General features: G+C 40.5%; 1 protein-coding gene across 3 annotated transcripts in view; it reads right to left on the bottom strand.

Moving 5' to 3' along the window:
• Nucleotides 1-733: 733 nt before the first annotated feature.
• Nucleotides 734-21,405, bottom strand: part of CEP170B (centrosomal protein 170B) — a 98,547-nt gene continuing 77,875 nt past the window's right edge. For 2 of the 3 annotated variants that reach the window (XM_073349816.1, XM_073349818.1), the window contains 6 exons: nucleotides 8,916-8,954; nucleotides 8,126-8,269; nucleotides 7,635-7,723; nucleotides 6,794-6,887; nucleotides 5,668-5,719; nucleotides 734-4,867 (listed from right to left, as the gene is read on the bottom strand). In XM_073349816.1, the coding sequence (XP_073205917.1) occupies nucleotides 4,632-4,867; nucleotides 5,668-5,719; nucleotides 6,794-6,887; nucleotides 7,635-7,723; nucleotides 8,126-8,269; nucleotides 8,916-8,954 (654 nt within the window). In that variant the 3' untranslated portion in view covers nucleotides 734-4,631. The remainder of the gene's footprint in view (nucleotides 4,868-5,667; nucleotides 5,720-6,793; nucleotides 6,888-7,634; nucleotides 7,724-8,125; nucleotides 8,270-8,915; nucleotides 8,955-21,405) is intronic. The other variant, XM_073349817.1, reaches the window with a different exon arrangement.

Raw genomic sequence — 21,405 nt, 5'->3', positions numbered from 1 at the left:
TATGTGTCTTACACCGGCCGGGAAAGGTTGAAAGAGCACAGCAGGATTTCAACTGACTGCTGTACTCCGTGGTAAGCAGTCGTGATAGCTGCTTCTGCCTTTCCTCGGGTAAGATTTAAAAGTGAACGATAATGGCCTTCATCACTAAGTGAGTAGTTCTGGCAGCAGTTTCACCGCATCTAATTTTTATTCAGCCAAGACTTATTAAAAATGAATGAAATGGCTGCCCCTTTGGTTTCAAAGGGCACTTTGCATGGCATTTAAAACACTCAGAAATATTGCTCAGTGTTGCTAAGTCAGGGTGTGGAGAGTGTCACAATAAGGATACAATCAGTGCTATATTTTAGGGGATGTAAGGGTGTCTCTCTCTCTCTCTGTGTCTCTGTAAAAGATTACACTAGCCAGTGGTGCTGGAACAGAAGTAAGAAAAGGGCCTCAGAACAGAAGGTGCTTTTCAGGTCCCCATTCTGCAGCTGAATCCACATGGGTGAATCCACGTGCATTAAATGAGCGCTCTACGTAGGCAACAATATGGTAGTTGTAAGAGACTCCAATTGTGTTTGTTACTAAGTAGCAATATGATCCTTCATGCCATTATAAGGGGCAGTGTAAGATCAATAGTTTAATTCTCCAAATATTTTCCCACATCATAAAATTTCCTCTCAAAAAAACCCCAGAATCATATTTGTCACATGATAAAAGAATGATTTATTAAAGAAATTTTACCATAAAATTATATAAAATAACAATTTATTTTTAAAGACAGCCACAATATCACCTTGGAACAAAATGTACAGATACTGTCTATCATCAAAACAAAATAAATTACCATTCAAAAAACAAGAGAAAGAAATACAGTGGGAGAAACAGGAATCAAAATTATACTCAATATTTCAAGAAAAGGGCGTGGAAAAAAAAGAGAGACAGTCATTGATCAATTCAAGTTATACAAACGTGTTTCAGCTTTAACTTTCATACAGCTTGCATTTGTGTTGCATGCAAATGGAATGATCCAGTGAAGAGTTTAGAACAGCAGAATCGGCAGCATAACAACATAACAGCAGATAGTCAGATAGGCACAATTCAGCACAGGGCACATCCAAAGTAAACAGGTAGTTAACTTTTTTTTTTGCAAAATCATTACACATATTTGCTGAATTTTAAAAATATCTAGTGTGATCTGCAAAAATGAAGAAAAAACTAGTAGAATCTTGCACGTATATATTTTAAACACTTTTTTTTCAGTAGGCTGTATGTAAACATTCTGTAAGGTTTTTCGTTATTAAAATATTCAAGGATGACTTAGGCTTTATTCGCACTCACAGCATGACCACAACACGACAGCACTGTAGACACACTTAGGCTCTTGCTCACAAAGCACTGATGCATTCTCCCAGGAATTTACATTCATTCCATCATCATGAAGTCTCAAGAGTTTAACATTTGAAAACAATCTAAATGAGAGCACAGGTTTCAAGTATAGTAAAAGAACAAGGGCTGGGATTTTCAAAGGTGCCGAAGGGTGTTAGCAACCATGTCCCGGAGAGGCTTAATCAGAGCTGGGTGCTTAACTCTTAGACTTGTTTGAAAATGCCAGCCTAATTTTTTAAATGTAAATAAAACAAATATGAAAAAAATATACAGTATGAATGACTATTGGGTCAGTGGAGCACACATCAAGCTCACTGAAAGTTAACCAACTAAAGGTTGACCCAATGCCCATTAAAGTCAATAGGAATCTTTCCACTGTCTCTAATAGCCATTGGATCAGACCCCAAATGCTTAAGATACTCGCATCAGAACTGTACACAGTCTTTTTATTGTTGTCACAGAATACTGCTTGTAAGACCAGACCTTAGCTAATGGTTTATAATTATGTGGCTTGCTCTTTGGTTTAATTATAACAGACAAATGCAGAATGAGGTATACTTCAGATTAAGTACCTCAAATATATTTGTTACATTTCAGCACCAAAACGATTATGTAACAGGACTGCAATTAAAATAGTCTTGAAATTTTCTCAACAAGAACTTTATGCTGGGAAACTGGTGTTTTTTTTATATCAGACTGAACAAAATGAAACAAAATCATGTTGTGCTTTTCCGCACCCCCAGACTAAAACTTTTAGAGATTCATGACTCCAGCTTTATTTCCAATTGTTTCTTAAAGGTACCATATTTCTGGGTTTATGCAGCTGGCAATGAAGATATTTGGGTACCAAGAGCAGAGGAACAGCAAAGGGAGAAAATTCATCTCTGATGGGTCACTTCATAAAAGTAGAAACTAGTCAGTTCCCAAGTGAAAGTAAATGGAAGTCACATCAAGGGTACATTGTCAAGAAACAAAACCACTAGAGCATAGCCACGAGGATGGGAAAATGTTGTAAAAACAAATAATAAAATCTCATCTTGATGAGTAACTCCAACACACACCTGTCTACTGCAAAACTGTAACTAGTGGACTGATCCCTTATGTTGCTGAAGCCCTTCAACTCCCAATGAGTCGGAGTCAGCACCTTGCTAGATCAGACCCTCACTGAGGAGACTTTTGAAAACGAATTACCATGTGTCAAGAGCCATACCACTATTTATGATATTAACTAAGGACACAGGTAAGTATTTCAAAAGGATACATTGGAACAATCAGACAGCATTAACATAACAGGCAGCCAGAGAAACATAAAGGCCAAGTTCCTAGTTATTCTGCAAAGTAAATTTTACTTCCATCATCATAGTGTTCATATGAAGTCCAGTATATTTCTCCACAGTAGCGGACGAGCCAAGTTCTCTGTTGGATACATTGGCAGCAAAACTGCACTATTTTCCCCCACGCAAAACCCTGCAGGCATGCAAGACACACTAGCATGGCAAACCGACAAACTCTTCCTTTGGGACTGCTCTTGTTGAAATCAATGGAAAACTCCCACTGGTTGCACTTGAAGCAGAATCCTGCCATTTGCTAGTACACGAAACACTATATGAGCAGCCCAGTTATTTAATTATACTTATTTAATTGATATTTCAGCAAAATCCTAGGAGAAAAGGTCAATTAACTGACCCAACTATAAAACCAACCCACCCCAAATACGAAGTCAGCACATAAAGAGCAATTGAGCTTGGGAAGCTATTTTCATTAGCAAAATTTTACATTGTATGAGTGCATAGCAGAATTCAGTTTGCTTACCTCCATTAGTAAGTGTATTTCCCACAACACTGCCGATACATTTTCTTTTCCTGATCACTGTTTTTCAGTCAAGAGGAATTAATGCAACAGGGACAGATTCCAGTTTGCATACTGCATGCATCAAACAGATTCTCCAAAAAGCCACTCAAATACTTTGTTTAGAATTTGGCAGCTCACTTGACAGATGGGATATAAAAAGCTAATTTTACAGTATCCAGTATACTGCTCAATGATGCTGCTGCAAAATAATCCTTAGCGTACCTAAAATTATAATGGACCAAAAAGAGTCATACCAATGCTGCATTGTACCACCAGCGGCTTTACACTGTTGGGTAGGTTCTCAAGAATACAACAGGATTGTGTGTATTCGTGCATACCTGGATACGAAAAATTTCATGACAAAAATTTCATATCAGTAAAGGCAGAGCCACACTTAAGCCATTATTCTGAGTGCTGTAGAATGAATATTTGTTCACAATCATTGTGTAATTAAGTTTATTACATGAGCCAACGGAACAGATGTTTTTCTTAGTAATTGGCTGATCACAGACAACTTGCTTTTTAGCCTATTCAGGAGAATTTGCAGCTCAATATGAAAGACTATGATATTATATTAATTATTATTATTATTATATTTTCAAAAAAATGTTTCAGACAGCGATTATACTGAAATAATGAGAATTTGGCAAGCTCAACTATAAAAACTGACCTTCTCATTTATAAGGCTAATCTACATCTGTATACTTGAAGCTCTGTGCCTGAAATGTGTTCAGAATCTACAACTACGTTAGAAAGTTTACACCTTCTCAATGGAACAAACACAGGTTTTGGATTGAAAGCATGATGCCCATAGATTCATAGTGGTTCCTTCTTTGATTTTATTTTTTTCCCCCCTGCAAACACTGAAAACATTTTTCATAAAACTAAAACAGAGTTTCTTATAGAAACCCACTGTATTGCACCATTATACGTATGCAAGTTGATTCCAACAGAATTGTAATGCTCTATTTTTCAAATCAGTCCCAAATGTCGCGCCAATCAAAAAAAGTACACTTCTTTTTTAAACAGAGCCTTGTTACAACTGAACTACCAGTAACTGAGAATTATAAACAGGCTAATCCAAGAACACTTTAGAGCTTCGATAGTAGCAAATGGAGGATATGCAAAGCCTGTTTCTTATGGCACATTGGAAGAATTTAAGTGAATCGTATTGTAAAAATCAGAGTTTGCCTCTATGCTGAATATGTGCTGCTCCACAGTGCTAGTTTTGTTCAAAAGGCATACACAGACTTGCCATTCACTCACACAGCAGTGTGTGTGTGTGTGTGTGTGTGTGTGTAATGTGTTAGCAATCTAAACAACTGCTCCATACAACCTGTCCACAACCACTCGGACACAAAACTAACGCCACAGTAAATGACAGTATGATAGCAATATAAAATATTGCATCAGATCACATATTTCTCTCCATCTGGAATGAAATTAGCATCTTGTAGGCTAGAAGATCCACAGTGCGGTTTCTGGATGTAATTTCTCATCTGTACTGGTGACAAAATCTCCAACGTGGAGCCAGAATGGTTAGCAGTCCTGACTTTAGTGGCTGTAGACTGTGTAGCAGCAGAGGACGCTTTGTTAGTGGCAACTACATCCAAGTTCCCACTGGGGTCAATGATCGCATTTATAACTGGGGAAGGAGAAAAGAGATAGACAGAGGCGTATTAGCTGCACTCAGCAGCATTTCTACACATAAACTCTCTCACCTTCAGAATTCTAGACTGCTCTTGTGCCCAGTTTAGTCACAATTTGTTCCCCCCCTCCCCATGACTGCACTCCACCTTCTTTATAATTATCCTTGGGTCCAAGCAATTTTAATAAGCAAAAAAATAAAAACCCCTCCAAAACTGACCTTTACCATTAGGACTTGACGTTTTCTGTTTAAACTGGAAAAAGAAAAACACCTACCAAACTCCAATCACTCACCAATAAGACATTTTTACATTTTCTTAACTATTAAAATGAAACAAGGGTTAGGCATTGAGCTCATATTGTTATCTCTGTAGCGTGGCACCTTCCATAATGGATTCAAGTCCACACAAACACTTGCTTAAAAGTAGTACGAAAATATGGCATGACATATTGGCTGAATAGGGCTGTCAGCCATGTGGCAGTCTGAGCAACAGAAGCCTTGGCTTGTCCATCTTGTGGTGAAGTCCTAATTATTGTAAATAAACCATTTCCACAGCAATAACTTCAGCATTTCAGAAGTCAGTAACTTTCTTATTTTTGCAACACGAGAAAAATCCATCACTTATATGTCTTCTGTTTGTATATATTGAGGAGCAATGCTCAAATAAATGAATGAGTGCTTTACATTTACAAAGTTTAAATTGACAAAACAAACCACAACAAGTTACAGTGGTACTCTATTTTGTAGTAGTCATCTACATTTAGGAGAGAAATTGAGAACATTTTAAAATTACCAACCTTCCAGCTGTTTCTGAACTCTTCTTAGCTCCTTTAGGATACAGCTGATTTCCTAGAAACAAATACACCAAAAAGATCGGCTAACTAACCAACCAACCAAACGTTCAGCTACTTTGGGAACCAAGCCTACATAGAATATCTTGTTATTCTACCTTTTTCTGATTAGGTAAATTCTGTTCTCGAACACCAAAATAGCATGTTTATCTGGACAAACACCAGCGGGATTTGGTCTGCCAAATCTGGAAAAATACTATCAAGCCACTCAGTAAAAATATGCATTCGACTAGACTTTTTATTTGAGATTCTAGCTGTTGGCCAGACATTTATGGCCCAATAATGCAAAGGGGTCTGCAAGTGCAGACACTTTGACCCTGATCCTGTAAATACTTGTGCACATCCTTAGCTTTAAACATGAGTGGTTTCACTGAGCCCAATAATTAAGCATGTTCTTAGATCTTTACATTGCTCCCATTAATGTCTGTGCAGGAGTACAGATAATGTTGGCTGGGGCACCAACATTTTTACCACTGTCTTGTCTAACCCTGGTAAATGAAGAGAACACGATGGTGACAACGCCTATGCCCCATCTATTCTCGTCCTATTATCAATGGAGCTGCACTGGTGGGAGACACTGAGAAGAATGGTAGTTAGACGAGGATCTGTGTTTGTGCCTCCCTTAGCAAGACTGAGTCCTTGAAGACTAACAAAGGGGAGACATAAGTGAAATTGACATTAAAATAGCAATATGAGAATATATAATAGACACACCGTAGAATAGAAGGAGGAGGAAGTTCAATAGATACATTTGGACTAAAAAATTTAGGAAATAGGTTTGGTTGGTTCTGAAGCTCACTACTTTGGTTTCTTAATTTTTTTTTTTTTTCTTACAATGGACAATTCTTTTACAGTGACAATGTAAACATAAAAGTCACACACACACAGCTGAGGCTGGGGCTTTCAGAAGAGTCTAAAGAAGTTAGGCAACCAAATCCCATTAAAATTCAATGCTAGCTGGGCATCTAACTGCTCTGAAAGTCTCAGCCTAAGTCCATAAATTGTTAGGCAAAACCTTGTCTTAAGCAAGCTTCTTGGCACCTTGTTCATTTCTTAAGCACAAACACGTTACCTTGTTTGAGGTCTTTAAAATTGGCACTTCGTTTTCAGAGTTAATTTTGGCCTCCATCTCCTCCCAGGCCCTTTCGCTGTTCTGAAACACAATTCTGAAGCACACAAGATTGGACCTTTTACAAAATATCCACCCAAAATATATCCTTTACTTTTGTTTACAGTGTACAATGGACATAAAACATAGCAACAAAAGGGGTTCTGTAGATTAGTGATGAGATAAAAGGCCTTTCATCTCCACTTTGAATCTAGCTCACAAGCAACCAAAAGTCATTCCCCACCTGCTGCCTGTTCTAAGGCCTAGGAGCTGACAATCTTGTTCCAAGAGGGCATCACAACAAATACCATCACAAACTGCATATGCGCTGGAATGGGGCGGGGTCCATGGACTGAACAGAATGGAGAATGAGTTCCCCTTCTTCTCATAGGTGAGACTCCTCCAGCAAAGGCTAAGATGCATCAGGAAGGCAGTATAGAATAGGCATGTACTCCGAGTTGCCATCATTTATTTGGGCACTGTCCTCCATAACAAAGTTAGTTGTGCTATGTACAGTGAACTTTACATTTTTATGCAAACATACTGACATTGCGCTACAAAGCTGGGTCAAGGCTTCAGTTATCTAGGGACAGACTATGCTACAGGACAAGCCTATGAAACGGAGGTGGGAAGTAAAAACCTTTTTCTAATTTTGCAGTCTGTGCTCTTCCCCTTCTGTGTACCGGCAACCACAGTTTCCAGGGATGACAATCCAGTACCTTTCATGAGTAATAAATTAATCACATCCTTCCTCGGAACAATTCAAAGGGCAAGAGAACATTCCAGGTCAGAGCTAAAAGCTTACTTCATTTTTTCAGCCAGGTTTTCTGTATTTTCACGGATCGCATGGGATAACTGAGACACTGGGTTCAACATCAGGTTGTCAAAGATGACCTAAAATGTAACAGATCAGATCGTATTGAAAATGTGCCCTCATAGCTACCATTTTTATATTATACGGGTTGTGTCAAAATAGTTTATTTCTTCAACTGGAGATGGTAGCATTTCAGTTGAGACTTCCTGAATCTGGATGATGTTTAAAACTCAACAGGATTTTCAGAAGTGACTAGCGGTTGTGGGTGCTGAATTTGACGAACCTTTCAAAAAAGGCCCAATTTTCAGAGAGTGCTGAAAACAAGGCCTCTCTAAGAAGTTTCAGATTGGGCACCCAAAAAGTGAGGCACTGGAGTTCTTTGAATTCCCTCAGCGAGCTAGCTAGTTAGGAAGTACAGACGTATGGGTTGCAACTAACATTATTATATACAAGTTTATAAAGTACAGGAGAAAAAAACCTGCCTCCTCTCGGTTTCTTGCCCTCGTTTTTCTCGAGAGATCCTCTTCTCTATTGTCGTTCATATTTTGATCAAAATCCTTGATTCCCGTTGACCCGGGAGGCACTTTCTGGTAGTTCAGACTTGCTTCTGGAATGTGCTGCACCAACTTAAAAATAATAAGCAATGAATCAGTCGCAATTAACTGTGTTGCAGATTAAAAAAAAAAAAAAAAAAAAGTGGGCAAATGGGCCCATTTCCAAAGGTATTACAGATTTCGAGGCAAGCCCAAGAAGAGTGCTCCACAGTTCAGGTTCTACTCAAGCAGGAATGGGTTCTGAAACAAATCATTTGGGCCCCAATACTGCAAATATTTATATATGGGGGCTGTCCCATGAAACTCAATGTAACTACTCATGTGCATGTTTGAAACGCTGGTACCACAGCGAGTACTTGCAAACTAAATCCCTGCCTAATATGAATTCAGGGTTCAATTCAAAAGAAAAGGGACTGTTTCCAGCTAAGACCTGCTCACACATATGCATTTTATGTTTTCATTTATCAAAGTCTGAAAAATTAATGCAATCTTAAAGTGACATTAAAATTAAGCAAAATCAATCTCTATTAATACATGGAAAAGATGAAAAAGCAATTAAAACGTAAATAATATTGGAAAGAATAAATACAATAAGCAAGACAACTAATCTGTTAGGTTAAAATTGATAACACTCATTTGACAAAACATTAGGAGGATGTAAGGAAAAACAACAACATTAAAGAGACAGAAATACAAAACAATGGGATGAAAAGTGCACCTGAGATGGATATGCTGGCCGTAAAGATGTACGAGCAATCTGTGTTAAAACAGAAACAAACGAGACAAAGAGATCAATGCTGACCACATGACTCAGACTGTAGTTATCAAAGGAAGCACACATACAAGATAAACCATAATGGGTGGCATTCCAAAAAAAGCGCATTCCAAGGAACAATAATTAAAAACACCAACATACTTCCATGGGAAATTCCCAAACATGGACATGCACAGTGGCATCTCGAGAATTTGTTCACACACTAATTCCTCAGAGATGATTTGTGGCAATTCCATGATGACATTGAAAATAAATGAACTGCAGTAATATGGACCATCAGACAAGATATGCAACAGAGACTGTGAAACTGTTAAGAGAGTACAGTGGGCTTTTGCTGGATAGCACACAACTCTCATAAGCAAAATGAAGAGAAACTGGGGATCCTGGGGTAAGGTTTGTATACTCAAGATCGCGCAACAGAGCATGAGTAAAAACAGTCAGAAAGCAAGAGACACTGGGTTACATACACACATCCAAAATGTTCAGTTACGGTGGATTATATCCACAATTCTGCCCTCTATTGTTCATTTTTTAAAATGTCCTTTCAGAACTTTGGAAATGTTTTTAGTGCATTATGCTGGCAGTGGTGGTGGAAGATTCACTAAAAATCAATGGTAACAAATGAGACATTCCTACCATGGTGTATATCCAATATTTAGGGACTTATAACCTGTGAAATACTGTCTCATGATAAACTGGCTTATACTCATTCACAGTTCTATCATGTGCACAAGTATTGGCCCATGTCATACCAACGGGCATACCTAATACCTTACACACACCATGACAATACTGAAGGAGACTTAAAAGTTTTTCACACGTCATTAGCCTTTTTTTTTCTTTTAAAAACAAAGACCTAAATTTTCAAAGGTGACTAGTGATTCACCAGGCCCCGCTGGAGACACCTTAAACTGGCCTGATTTTCAGAGAGTGGGTGAATACTTTAGAAGATGTCTCAGGTTGGGCATCCAGTAACCGAGGAACTCAAAATCACAAGTCACTTTTGAAAGTGCAAGCCATGTAGTTTGTACTCTTTGCTGTAAACTCACAGTAGTGCGCGAGTCAGCCTTTTGGGGAACTGCACAATCCATACACAACACGAGGGCCACTGAAATCCTCACTAAATGTGCACTTGGAAACTTGAAAAACATCCTGGTTTAGATCCAAGCCAATCCTGTACTGGTAAGGACAAAATATCAGGAGTAAAGCACAAAAACTCAGTTTTATGGCCCCATTTTTATCTTCTAAAAGATAGCTCATTTTAAATTTTTAATCGAGTGTGGTAATAAAAGACATTAAAAAAATCAATTTGTTTAGGGCACCAAACTGTTTTGCCAAGTATGAGTCCAGAGTGAATATTTATGGTCATTGTTATAAACCCCTGAAAAGAGCAACATCGGCTGAAAACACAGACGTTGAATTACAGTGAGGTACTTCTAGCTGGGGCCATCTGAATACTATTTTGTATTGTAAAATATTTTTTTCCTCTATCAGACTCCAGATTAGTCCCCACTGACCAAGCTTTAAAAACATCATAGAAGTTGTTACTACTCTTCCTACTGTGCCTGGGGGACCTAGAACAAATTGAGCCCCTGAATTCCCTTCTTAGAAAAGGAATGGATATGCAGCAATGGAAAACCCGGGCACTAGATTAATGGGGTACAATGTTTTATAGACACACCCTTAGTATAAGCCAGACAGGTCATGTGCAACAAACTGCTTTGCTTATTCACATGAGTGCTCTACCTGTGTCCAGTGACCACTTATCAAACAGCCTTCTATTGCACCTAGTATAATCACAGTAGTTTGCTTATCAAACAGTGTCAGCTCCCCGACTCGGTGCCCTCACATATACATATTTAATAGTGTCAGCATTAGCCTTCCTGCAGCATCAGGGGCACAAGGCAAAAGTCTACTGGAGCCAATCATCCCTATCCTGGGCTTGTTTTTCTAGATCGTCTATATTCAGATGCAATAATGACACTTTGGCCATTATTGTGCGATGGAGTGGGCCTCTAGGTAGACCTCCCCATCTCTTGCCCTTGGGTTGCCAAAGAAATGCTCATTTGGGTAGCCTATTATCAGACATCCTTAAAAGTAAGTCCCATCTCTTCTTCCATACTCCTTGTATTGTTGTTGGTAACTGTGCCCATTCTAGGATCTCTTCATTACTTCTTCTGTAAGTCCAGTTTACTTGGAATATTCTGCACAGATACCTGCACTGAAAGCAGTTCAATTTGTGTTGAATGGCCTTTTATTTTCCCAAAGCTCTGTTTCATATAGGAGGACACTTAGGACATTTAATATAAAGCTGTTTAATAAACGCTCACTGATTAACATTACTTGACATCCCTCTCATGATCTTTGAACGTCTCTTGTCTTCTCTGCATTAATCTACAATAATCATTTTAGCATGGATTTACATATAATGTCACTTTAATGCCTCTGTCTGCGTAGGCACATTGCTATTGATTTTAATCCAATGTCATACAGATTTTATGCACTTTTATCAAATCCCATATCAGTGCATATTTAGTGCCATTAATAACACGGTGTAAGAATGTGAAGCTCAGCATCTCAAGCCATTCATCATTAAGGGCTTGACCTAACTCTCAGTGAAGTCATTAGAAAATCTCATGGACTTAGCCTATTTCCCACTCTTGTTAACACCAGTATGTCTCCACCAGTGTTAGTTATGTTAGGCACCCTAATACAGATGGTCCACCAGCTGCTGAGCATTGTACCATCTAACTGTGTCTGGAGCAAATCTAATCAACACGATTCTTAAAACGGTGTCAGCCATTACTGGCCACACACACTGGAACTAACAGAGCTTGATGAAAGGTGGGAACATGAAAGATGAGGATCAGGGCTGTCGATTAATTGCAATTAACTCACGTGATTAACTCAAAAAAATTAATCGTGATTAATTGCACTGTTAAACAACTGAATACCAATTGAAATGTATTAAATATTTTTGCATGTTTTTCTACATTTTCAAATATATTCCTTTCTATTACAACACAGAATACAAAGTGTACAGTGCTCACTTTATATTATTTTTATTACAAATATTTGCACTGTAAAAACGATAAACAAAAGAAATAGTATTTTTCAATTCACCTCATACAAGTACTGGAGTGCAATCTCTTTATCGTGAAAGTGTAACTTACAAATGTAGATTTTTTTTGTTACATAACTGCACTCAAAAACAAAATACTGTAAAACTTTAGAGCCTACAAGTCCACCTAGTCCTGCTTCTTGTTCAGCCAATTTCTAAGATAAACAAACTTGTTTACATTTATGGGAGATAATGCTGCCTGCTTCTTATTTACAGTGTCACCTGAAAGTGAGAACAGGTGTTCGCATAGCACTTTTGTAGCCGATGGTGCAAGGTATTTATGTACCAGATATGCTAAACATTTGTATACCCCTTCATGCTTTGGCCACCATTCCAGAGGACATGCTTCCATGCTGCTGATGCTCCTTAAAAAAATAATGCGTTAATTAAATTTGTGACTGTACTCCTTGGGGGGAGAATTGTATGTCTCCTGTTACGTTTTTCCTGCATTCTGCTATATATTTCCTGTTATAGCAGTCTCGGATGATGACCCAGCACATGTTCATTTTAAGAACAGTTTCACAGCAGATTTGACAAAACGCAAAGAAGGTACCAATGTGAGATTTCTAAAAATAGCTACAGCATCGACCCAAGGTTTAAGAATCTGAAGTGCAGTCCAAAATCTGAGAGGGATAAGGTGTGGAGCATGCTTTCAGAAGTCTTAAAAGAGCAACACTCCGATGTGGAAACTACAGAACCCGGACCACCAAAAAAAGAAAATTAACCGTCTGCTGGTGGTATCTGACTCAGTTGATGAAAATGAACATGCGTCGGTCCGCTCTGATTTGAATAGCTATCGAGCAGAATCCATCATCAGCATGGACACATGTCCTCTGGAAGGGTGGTTGAAGAATAAAAGAACACATGAATCTTTAGCACATCTGGCACATAAATATCTTGCGACACCAGCTACAACAGTGCCATGCGAACACCTGTTCTCACTTTCAGGTGACATTGTAAACAAGAAGCGGGCAGCATTATCTCCTGCAAATTGTAACCAAACTCGTTTGTCTGAGTGATTGGTTGAACAAGGAGTAGGACTGAGTGGACTTGTAGGCTCTAAAGTTTCACTTTGTTTTATTTTTGAATGCAGTTATTTTTTGTACATAATTCTACATTTGTAAGTTCAACTTTCATGATAAAGAGATTGCACTACCGTACTTTTATTAGGTGAAGTGAAAAATACTATGTCTTTTGTTTTTTACAATGCAGGTATTTGTAATCGAGAATAAATATAAAGCGTGCACTGTACACTTTGTATTCTGTGTTGTAATTGAAATCAACATATTTGAAATTGTAGAAAACATCCAATATTCTATTATTGTTTAACAGCGCGATTAATCACGCAGTTAATTTTTTTAATCGCTTGACAGCCCTAATGGGGATGTATCCAAAACTCAAGACTTGGTATTAATGGGGGATTAAACTATCCAGATATCTACTGGAAAAGCAAAACATAAAATGTCTAGTAAGATCTTGGAATGTAATTGGGACAACTTCTGGTTTCAGAAGGAAGTAACCAGGGAGACAGACATTTTAGCCCTGATTCTGACCAACAGGGAGGAATTGGTTGCAAATGTGAAGAATGAAGGCAATCTCCGTGAAAGATTGATAGATTTAATGATTCTAAGGAAAGGAAGTAGTAAGAGCTTCAGAATAAGGACAACAGACTTCAAAAAAGCAGACTTCAACAAACTCAAAGAACTGGTAGGTAAGGTCCCATAGGAAAAAAATCTAAAGGAAACAGAGCTTAGAAGAGCTGGAAGTTTCTCAAAGAGACAATATTAAAAGCACAACAGCAAACTATCCTGATACGAAAGAAAGATAGGAAGAATAGGAAGAGGCCAAGATGGCTCTTCAATGACCTGAAAATCGAGCAGGAATCCTACAAAAAGGCAAAACAAGGACAAATTGCTAAGGAAGAGTACAAAAAACAGCACAGAGATGTAGGGACAAAATCAGAAAGGTTAAGGCACAAAATGAGTTTCATCTAGCAAGGAACATTAAGGGCACTAAGAAGAGGTTCTAGAAATACATGAATAGCAAGAGAAAGATGAAGGAAAGTGTAGGTCAAGGGTGGCGAACCTGTGGCTCTGGAGCCACGTGTGGCTCTTCAGAAGTTAATATGCGGCTCCTTGTACAGGTACCAACTCCGGGGCTGGAGCTGCAGGTGCCAACTTTCCAATGGACCAGGGGCGCTATTCACTGCTCAATCCCTGGCTCTGCCATAGGCCCTTCCCCTACTCAAGCCCTTCCCGCCCCCTCCACATAGCCTGCCATGCCCTCGCTCCTCCCCCTCCTTCCCAGAGTCTGCTGCATGCCATGAAACAGCTGATCGGGAGGTGCAGTGAGGGAGAGCGAGGCACTGATTGGTGGGGCTGCTGGTGGGCGGGAGGCGCTGGGAGCGGGGAGAGCTGATGGGGGGCTGCAGACACATTACTGTGGCTCTTTGGCAATGTACATTGGAAAACTCTGGCTCCTTCTCAGGCTCAGGTTGGCCACCCCTGGTGTAGGTCCTCTACTTAATGGGGAAGGTGAACTAAAATCAGAAGACATCAAGAAGACTGAGGTGTTTAATTCCCTTTGTACTTCAGTCTTCATTAAAAAGGATAGTTGGGATCCTTTGCTTAATATAATTAATATTAACAAGGGGGAAGAAACAGAACCCAGAACAAGGAAAGAACAGATTAAAGAATTTTTAGGTAAGTTAGGCTATGTCTACACTTATGACAGCTTGTAGAGTTTAGGCAACACACGTGTAGCTACATGCAATGAAAGGCTCCAGCACAGGCTCCAGCTGCTCATCAAAGAAAGAAAAGGAGGACTTGTGGCACCTTAGAGACTAACCAATTTATTTGAGCATAAGCTTTCGTGAGCTACAGCTCACTTCATCGGATGCATACCGTGGAAACTGCAGCAGACTTTATATACACACAGAGAATATGAAACAATACCTCCTCCCACCCCACTGTCCTGCTGGTAATAGCTTATCTAAAGTGATCATCAGGTTGGGCCATTTCCAGCACAAATCCAGGTTTTCTCACCCTCCACCCCCCCACACAAATTCACTCTCCTGCTGGTGATAGCCCTATAACATTCATAAACCAGCCGGAGAACACTTCAATCTCTCTGGTCACGCAATCACAGACATGAAGGTCGCTATCTTAAAACAAAAAAACTTCAAATCCAGACTCCAGAGAGAAACTGCTGAATTGGAATTCATTTGCAAATTGGATACTATTAATTTAGGCTTAAATAGAGACTGGGAGTGGCTAAGTCATTATGCAAGGTAGCCTATTTCCTCTTGTTTTTTCCTCCCCCCCCCCCCCAGATGTTCTGGTTTAACTTGGATTTAAACTTGGAGAGTGGTCAGTTTGGATGAGCTATTAGCAGCAGGAGAGTGAGTTTGTGTGTGTATGGGGGTGGGGGGGATGTGAGAAAACCTGGATTTGTGCAGGAAATGGCCCAACTTTATTATCATGCACATTGTGTAAAGAGTTGTCACTTTGGATGGGCTATCACCAGCAGGAGAGTGAAGGGTGAGAAAACCTGGATTTGTGCTGGAAATGGCCCACCTGATGATCACTTTAGATAAGCTATTACCAGCAGGACAGTGGGGTGGGAGGAGGTATTGTTTCATATTCTCTGTGTATAAATAAAGTCTGCTGCAGTTTCCACGGCATGCATCCGATGAAGTGAGCTGTAGCTCACGAAAGCTCATGCTCAAATAAATTGGTTAGTCTCTAAGGTGCCACAAGTACTCCTTTTCTTTTTGCGAATACAGACTAACACAGCTGTTACTCTGAAACCTGTCATCAAAGAAAGGCTCTAGTGTGGGGAGGCAGTGGGGAAAGGCTCTGGCAGCTGTAAGGGGAAGGTTCAGGCAGCAGGACACCACACTGCTAAAAATACAAGTACAGACATGGAGACATAGTTGGTCATGTAGAGAGCCATGTAGGGTATGTACCCTGGGGTTCAGGCATGCAGGACACTCTGCTTTACTCACCTAAGCCACATCCCACCATCCACACTGCTATTTATACCCATGCTGGCTCATGTTCAGTGTCTGGACTCTAAACCCTGCCATAAGTGTAGATGTAGCGTAAGATGTAGTCAAGTCATCAGGGCCTGACAAAATTCATCCCAAGGGACTTAAGGAAGTAGCTGAAGCAATCTCGGACCCATGAGCAATTATCTTTGAGAACTCATGTCAGACAGGTGAGGTTCCAGAGAACTAGAGAAGGGCAGACGTAGTACCAAACTTTAAAAAGGGGAACAACGATGACCAGGGAATTATAGCCTAACTTGGATACCCGGAAAGGAACAAATGATTAAACAATGAGTATGTAAGCACCAAGAGAATAATAATGTGATAAGTAATAGACAACGTGGATTCGTCAAGAACAAATCATGCCAAACCAACTTCATTTCCTTCTTTGACAGGGTTATTGTCCTAGTGAATAGGGAGGAAGTAAAATATGTGATATATCTTGATTTTAGTGAGGCTTTTGACATAGTACCACATGACTTTCTCATAAGTAAACTACAGAAATCTGGTCTAAATTAAATTAGCATGAGGTAAATTCATAATTGTTTGAAAGATGTACCCAAAGGGTAGTTAGCAATGGTCCACTATCAGACAGGGAGGACATATCCAGTAGAGTCCTGCGGGTGTCTGTCCTAGGTTCAGTGGCATTCGATATTTTCATTACTAACTTGGATAGTGGAGTGGAGAGTAGGATTATAAAATCTGTGGATACCATTAAACTGGGAGGGGTTGCTAGCACTTTGGAGGGCAGGATTAGAATTCAAAACAACATTGACAAATTGGAGAACTGGTCTGAAATCAACAAGATGAAATTCAATAAAGACAAGTGTAGAGTATTATACTTAGGAAGGAAAAATCCAGTGAACAACTATAAAATGGGGAATAGCTTGCTAGGTAGTCGTACTGCAGAAAAGAATCTGGGGGTTATAGCGGATCACAAATTAAGTATAACGGTAAATCAACAATGTGATGCAGTTGGGAAAATGGCTAATTTCATTCTGGGATGGATTAACGGGAGTGTCACTTTCTGCTCAGCACTGGTAAAGCCTCAGCTGAAGTACTGTGGCCAGTTTTGAGTGCCATGCTTTAGGACAGATGTGGACAAAGTGAAGAGAGCCCAGAGGAAAGCAACAAAAAAGACGAAAGTTTAAGAAACCTAACCTCTGAGGAAAGGTTAAAAAAACTCGGTTTGTTCAGTCCTGAGAAAAAGAAGATTTGGGGGGAATGGGGGGACACACACACTGAAGAAGAGTCTTCAAATAGGTAGGGCCTGTTTTAAATGAAGACAGCAATCAATTGTTCTCCATGTCCCCTGAAGGTAGGACAAGAGGTAATCAGGTTTATCTGCAGCAAGGGCGATTTAGGTTTGACAGTAAGAAAAACTTTCTAACTATAAAGATAATTAAGCCCTAGAAAAGGCTTTCAAGGGAGGTTGTGGAATCCCCATCATTAGGATTTGTAACAACAGGTTAGATAAACACCCGTCAGGGATGGTCTAGGTTTACACAGTCCTGCGTTAGCGCAGGGGGTGGGACTAGATGACCTCTTGAGGTCCCTTCCAGCCCTACCTTTTTATGATTCTGTTTTGCAAAATATTTTGTCCTCTTTTTCATTGGGAAATTTTTCAGCCTGCTCTGCTCACGCTGTTGTTGACAGTGATGCAGATTAAATGGCGTTAGCAACAGTGGGATGTTTCGGAAAAGATTTTTAGTGTAGTCAAGGCTCCAGAGTTTGACACTCCGTCTTCTTCCAATCACTTCTTATGGCCCTCCTGGGCCCCTAAAACCTTCTAATTGAACTCACAGTACAGTCCCAAAACCATGACTAAAAACCTTGGGTCTAAGAAGACATCTGCTAAGCACAGTCATTCAGACACTTTGCTTCTAGGTCAGTGGTCCTCAAACTTTTCCGGGTCATGCCCCCCCTTACCCCCTATCTGCAGGGCTGCGGCTCCTGGGGAGGTCGGGGAGATGCGGACAAGGGTAAGCGTGCTGAGGCTGGGGCCACAGCTGGGGGCAGGTCTGGGGCCGGGAAGGGAGCCAAGTCTGGGAGTGGGGCCGGGGCCAGGTGCGGAGCCATGGCTGGGCCACGGTCGTGCACCAAGGCTGGGGGTGCGGCCAGGGCCACAGGTAGGGACAGGGCCAGAACAGAGCTGGGAGCAGAGCAGGGGTGGATGGTGCTCCCTCCCCGCAGACTCTGCCATGCCCGCACTGAATGTCCCTCTGTGCCTCCCGAGGGGGGTGCACCCCACAGTTTGGGGATATAAGAACATAAGAATGGCCCTACTGTGTCAGACCAAAGGTCCATCTAGCCCAGTATCCTGACTTTCGACAGTGGCCAGTGCCAGGTGCCCCAGAGGGAATGAACAGAACAGGTAATCATCAAGCGGCAAAGAATCCTGTGGCACCTTATAGATTAACAGACGCATTGGAGCATAAGCTTCCGTGGGTGAATACCCACTTGGTCGGATGCATGCTTATGCTCCAATATGGCTGTTAGTCTATAAGGTGCCACAGGACTCTTTGCCACTTTTACAGATCCAGACTAACACGGCCACCCCTCTGATAGGTAATCATCAAATGATCCATCCCCTAACGCTCATTCCCAGCTTCTGGCAAACAGAGGCTAGGGACACCATTCCCTCTTATCCCATGGCAGCTTACTTTGCTTCAGAGCCTTTGGTAGAAATCTAAGTATACTATATCCACTGGATCCCCTTGGTCCATATGTTTGTTGACCCCCTCAAAGAATTCTAGTAGATTGGTGAGGCATGATTTCCCTTTACTAAAACCATGTTGACTCTTCCGCAACAAATGATGTTCATCTATATGTCTGACAATATTGTTCTTTATTACAGTTTCAACCAGTTTGCCCACTACTGAAATCAGTTTACACTCCTGTAATTGCCAGGATCACCTCTGGAGCTCTTTTTAAAAATTGGCGTCACATTAGCTATCCTCCAGTCATCTGGTACACAAGTTGATTTAAACGATAGGTTACAGACTACAGTTACCAGTTCTGCAATTTCACATTTGAGTTCCTTCAGAACTCTTGGGTGAATGCCATCTGGTCCTGGTGACTTATTGCTGTTTAATTTATCAATTTGTTCCAAAACCTCCTCTAATGATACCTCAATCTGGGACAGTTCCTCAGATCTGTCACCCAAAAAGAATGGCTCAGGTTTGGGAATCTGCCTCACATCCTCAGCCATGAAGACTGATGCAAAGAATTCATTTAGTTTCTCCACAATGGCCTTATCGTCCTTGAGTGCTCCTTTAGCACCTCGATCATCCAGTGGCCCAACTGGTTGTTTAGGAGGATTCCTGCTTCTGATGTACTTAAAAAAAAATCTGCTATTACTTTTTGAGTCTTTGGCTAACTATTCCCCAGATTCTTTTTCGGCCTTCCTACTTGTATTTTTACACTTTATTGCAAGTGTTTATGCTCCTTTCTATTTTCCTCACTAGGATTTAACTTCCGATTTTTAAAGGATGTCTTTTTGCCTCTCACTGCCTCTTTTACTTTGCTGTTTAGCCAAACAGCTGGTGGCTCTTTTTTGGTTCTCTTACTATGTTTTTTTAATTTGGGGTATACACTTAAGTTGAGCCTCTATTACGGTGTCTTTAAAAAGTATCCACCAGCTTGCAGATATTTCACTTTTGGCGCTCTACCCTTTAATTCCTGTTTAATTAACCTCCTCATTTTTGCGTAGTTCCCCTTTCTGAAATTAAATGCTACAGTGTTGGACCACTGAGGTGTTTTTCCTACAACAGAAATATTAAATTTAATTATATTATGGGCACTATTACCAAGCAGTCCAGCTATATTCACCTCTTGGACCAGATCCTGTGCTCCACTTAGGCCTAAATCAAGAATTGCCTCTCCTCTCGTGGGTTCCAGGACCAGCTGTGCCAAGAAACAGTCATTTAAGGTGTCAAGAAACTTTATCTCTGCATCCCGTCCTGAGGTGAAATGTTCCCAGTCAATATGGGGATAATTGAAATCCCCCATTATTATTATTATTACTGGGTTTTTTATTTTAATAGCTTCTCTAATCTCCCTGAGCATTTCACAGTCACTATCACCATCCTGGTCAGGTGGTCGGTAATATATCCCTACCATTATATTCTTATTAGTAGAGCATGGAAGAGTTTGATTCAGTTACGATTTTTACTTTATTTGATTCTATGCTTTCTTTCACATATAATGCCACTCCCCCAACAGCACGACCTGTTCTGTCCTTCCAATATATTTTGTATTACTGTATTCCATTGATTATCCTCATTCCACCAAGTTTCTGTGATGCCTATTATATCAACATCCTCTTTAATACAAGGCACTCTAGTTCATCCATTTTATTATTTAGACTTCCAGCATTAGTATATAAGCACTTTAAAAACTTGTCTCCTTTTAGCTGTCTGCCATTAGATGATGTAATTGAATGGGACTCTTATTTATTTGACTGTTTCTGATCAGACCCTGCCTGCATTTTATCATTTTCCATCCTCTCGTCCTCACTAGGACATAAAGATTCTCTATTAATAGATCCTTCCCTAAGGGATGTCCGAACCAGGTGCTCCTCCACACCTGCCAGCTTTCCCCCAGCCCTTAGTTTAAAAACTGCTCTATGACCTTTTTAATGTTAAAGTGCCAGCAATCTGGTTCCATTGTGGTTTAGGTGGAGCCCATCCTTCCTGTATAGGCTCCCCCTTTCCGAAAAGTTTTCCCAGTTCCTAATAAATCTAAATCCCTCTTCCCTACACCATCGTCTCATCCACACATTGAGACTCTGCAGTTCTGCCTGTCTAACTGGTCCTGCGCGTGGAACTGGGGGCATCTCAGAGAATGCTACCATAGAGGTCTTGGACGTTAATCTCTTACCTAGCAGCCTAAATTTGGCATCCAGGACCTCTCTCCTATCCTTCCCTATGTCATTGGTACCTACATGTACCGTGACCACTGGCTCCTCCCCAGCACTACGCATAAGTCTCTCTAGACGTCTCGAGAGATCCGCAACCTTCGCCCCAGTCAGGCAAGTCACCATGTGGTTCTCCTAGTCATCGCAAACCCAGCTATCTATGTTTCTAATTATCAAATTGCCCATTACTAATACCTGTCTCTTTCTAATAGCTAGAGTTCCCTCCCCCAGAGAGGTATCCTCAGTGCGAGAGGATACCACAACATCATCTGGACGGAGAGTCCCAACTATGGGATTGTTTCCATCTGCTCCAGTTAGATGCTCTCCTTCCCTGGGACTTTCATCC

Source organism: Lepidochelys kempii, chromosome 6, assembly GCF_965140265.1.
Source record: "Lepidochelys kempii isolate rLepKem1 chromosome 6, rLepKem1.hap2, whole genome shotgun sequence".
Classification (NCBI taxonomy): Eukaryota; Metazoa; Chordata; order Testudines; family Cheloniidae; genus Lepidochelys; species Lepidochelys kempii.
This window is presented reverse-complemented; position numbering and strand designations above follow the sequence as displayed.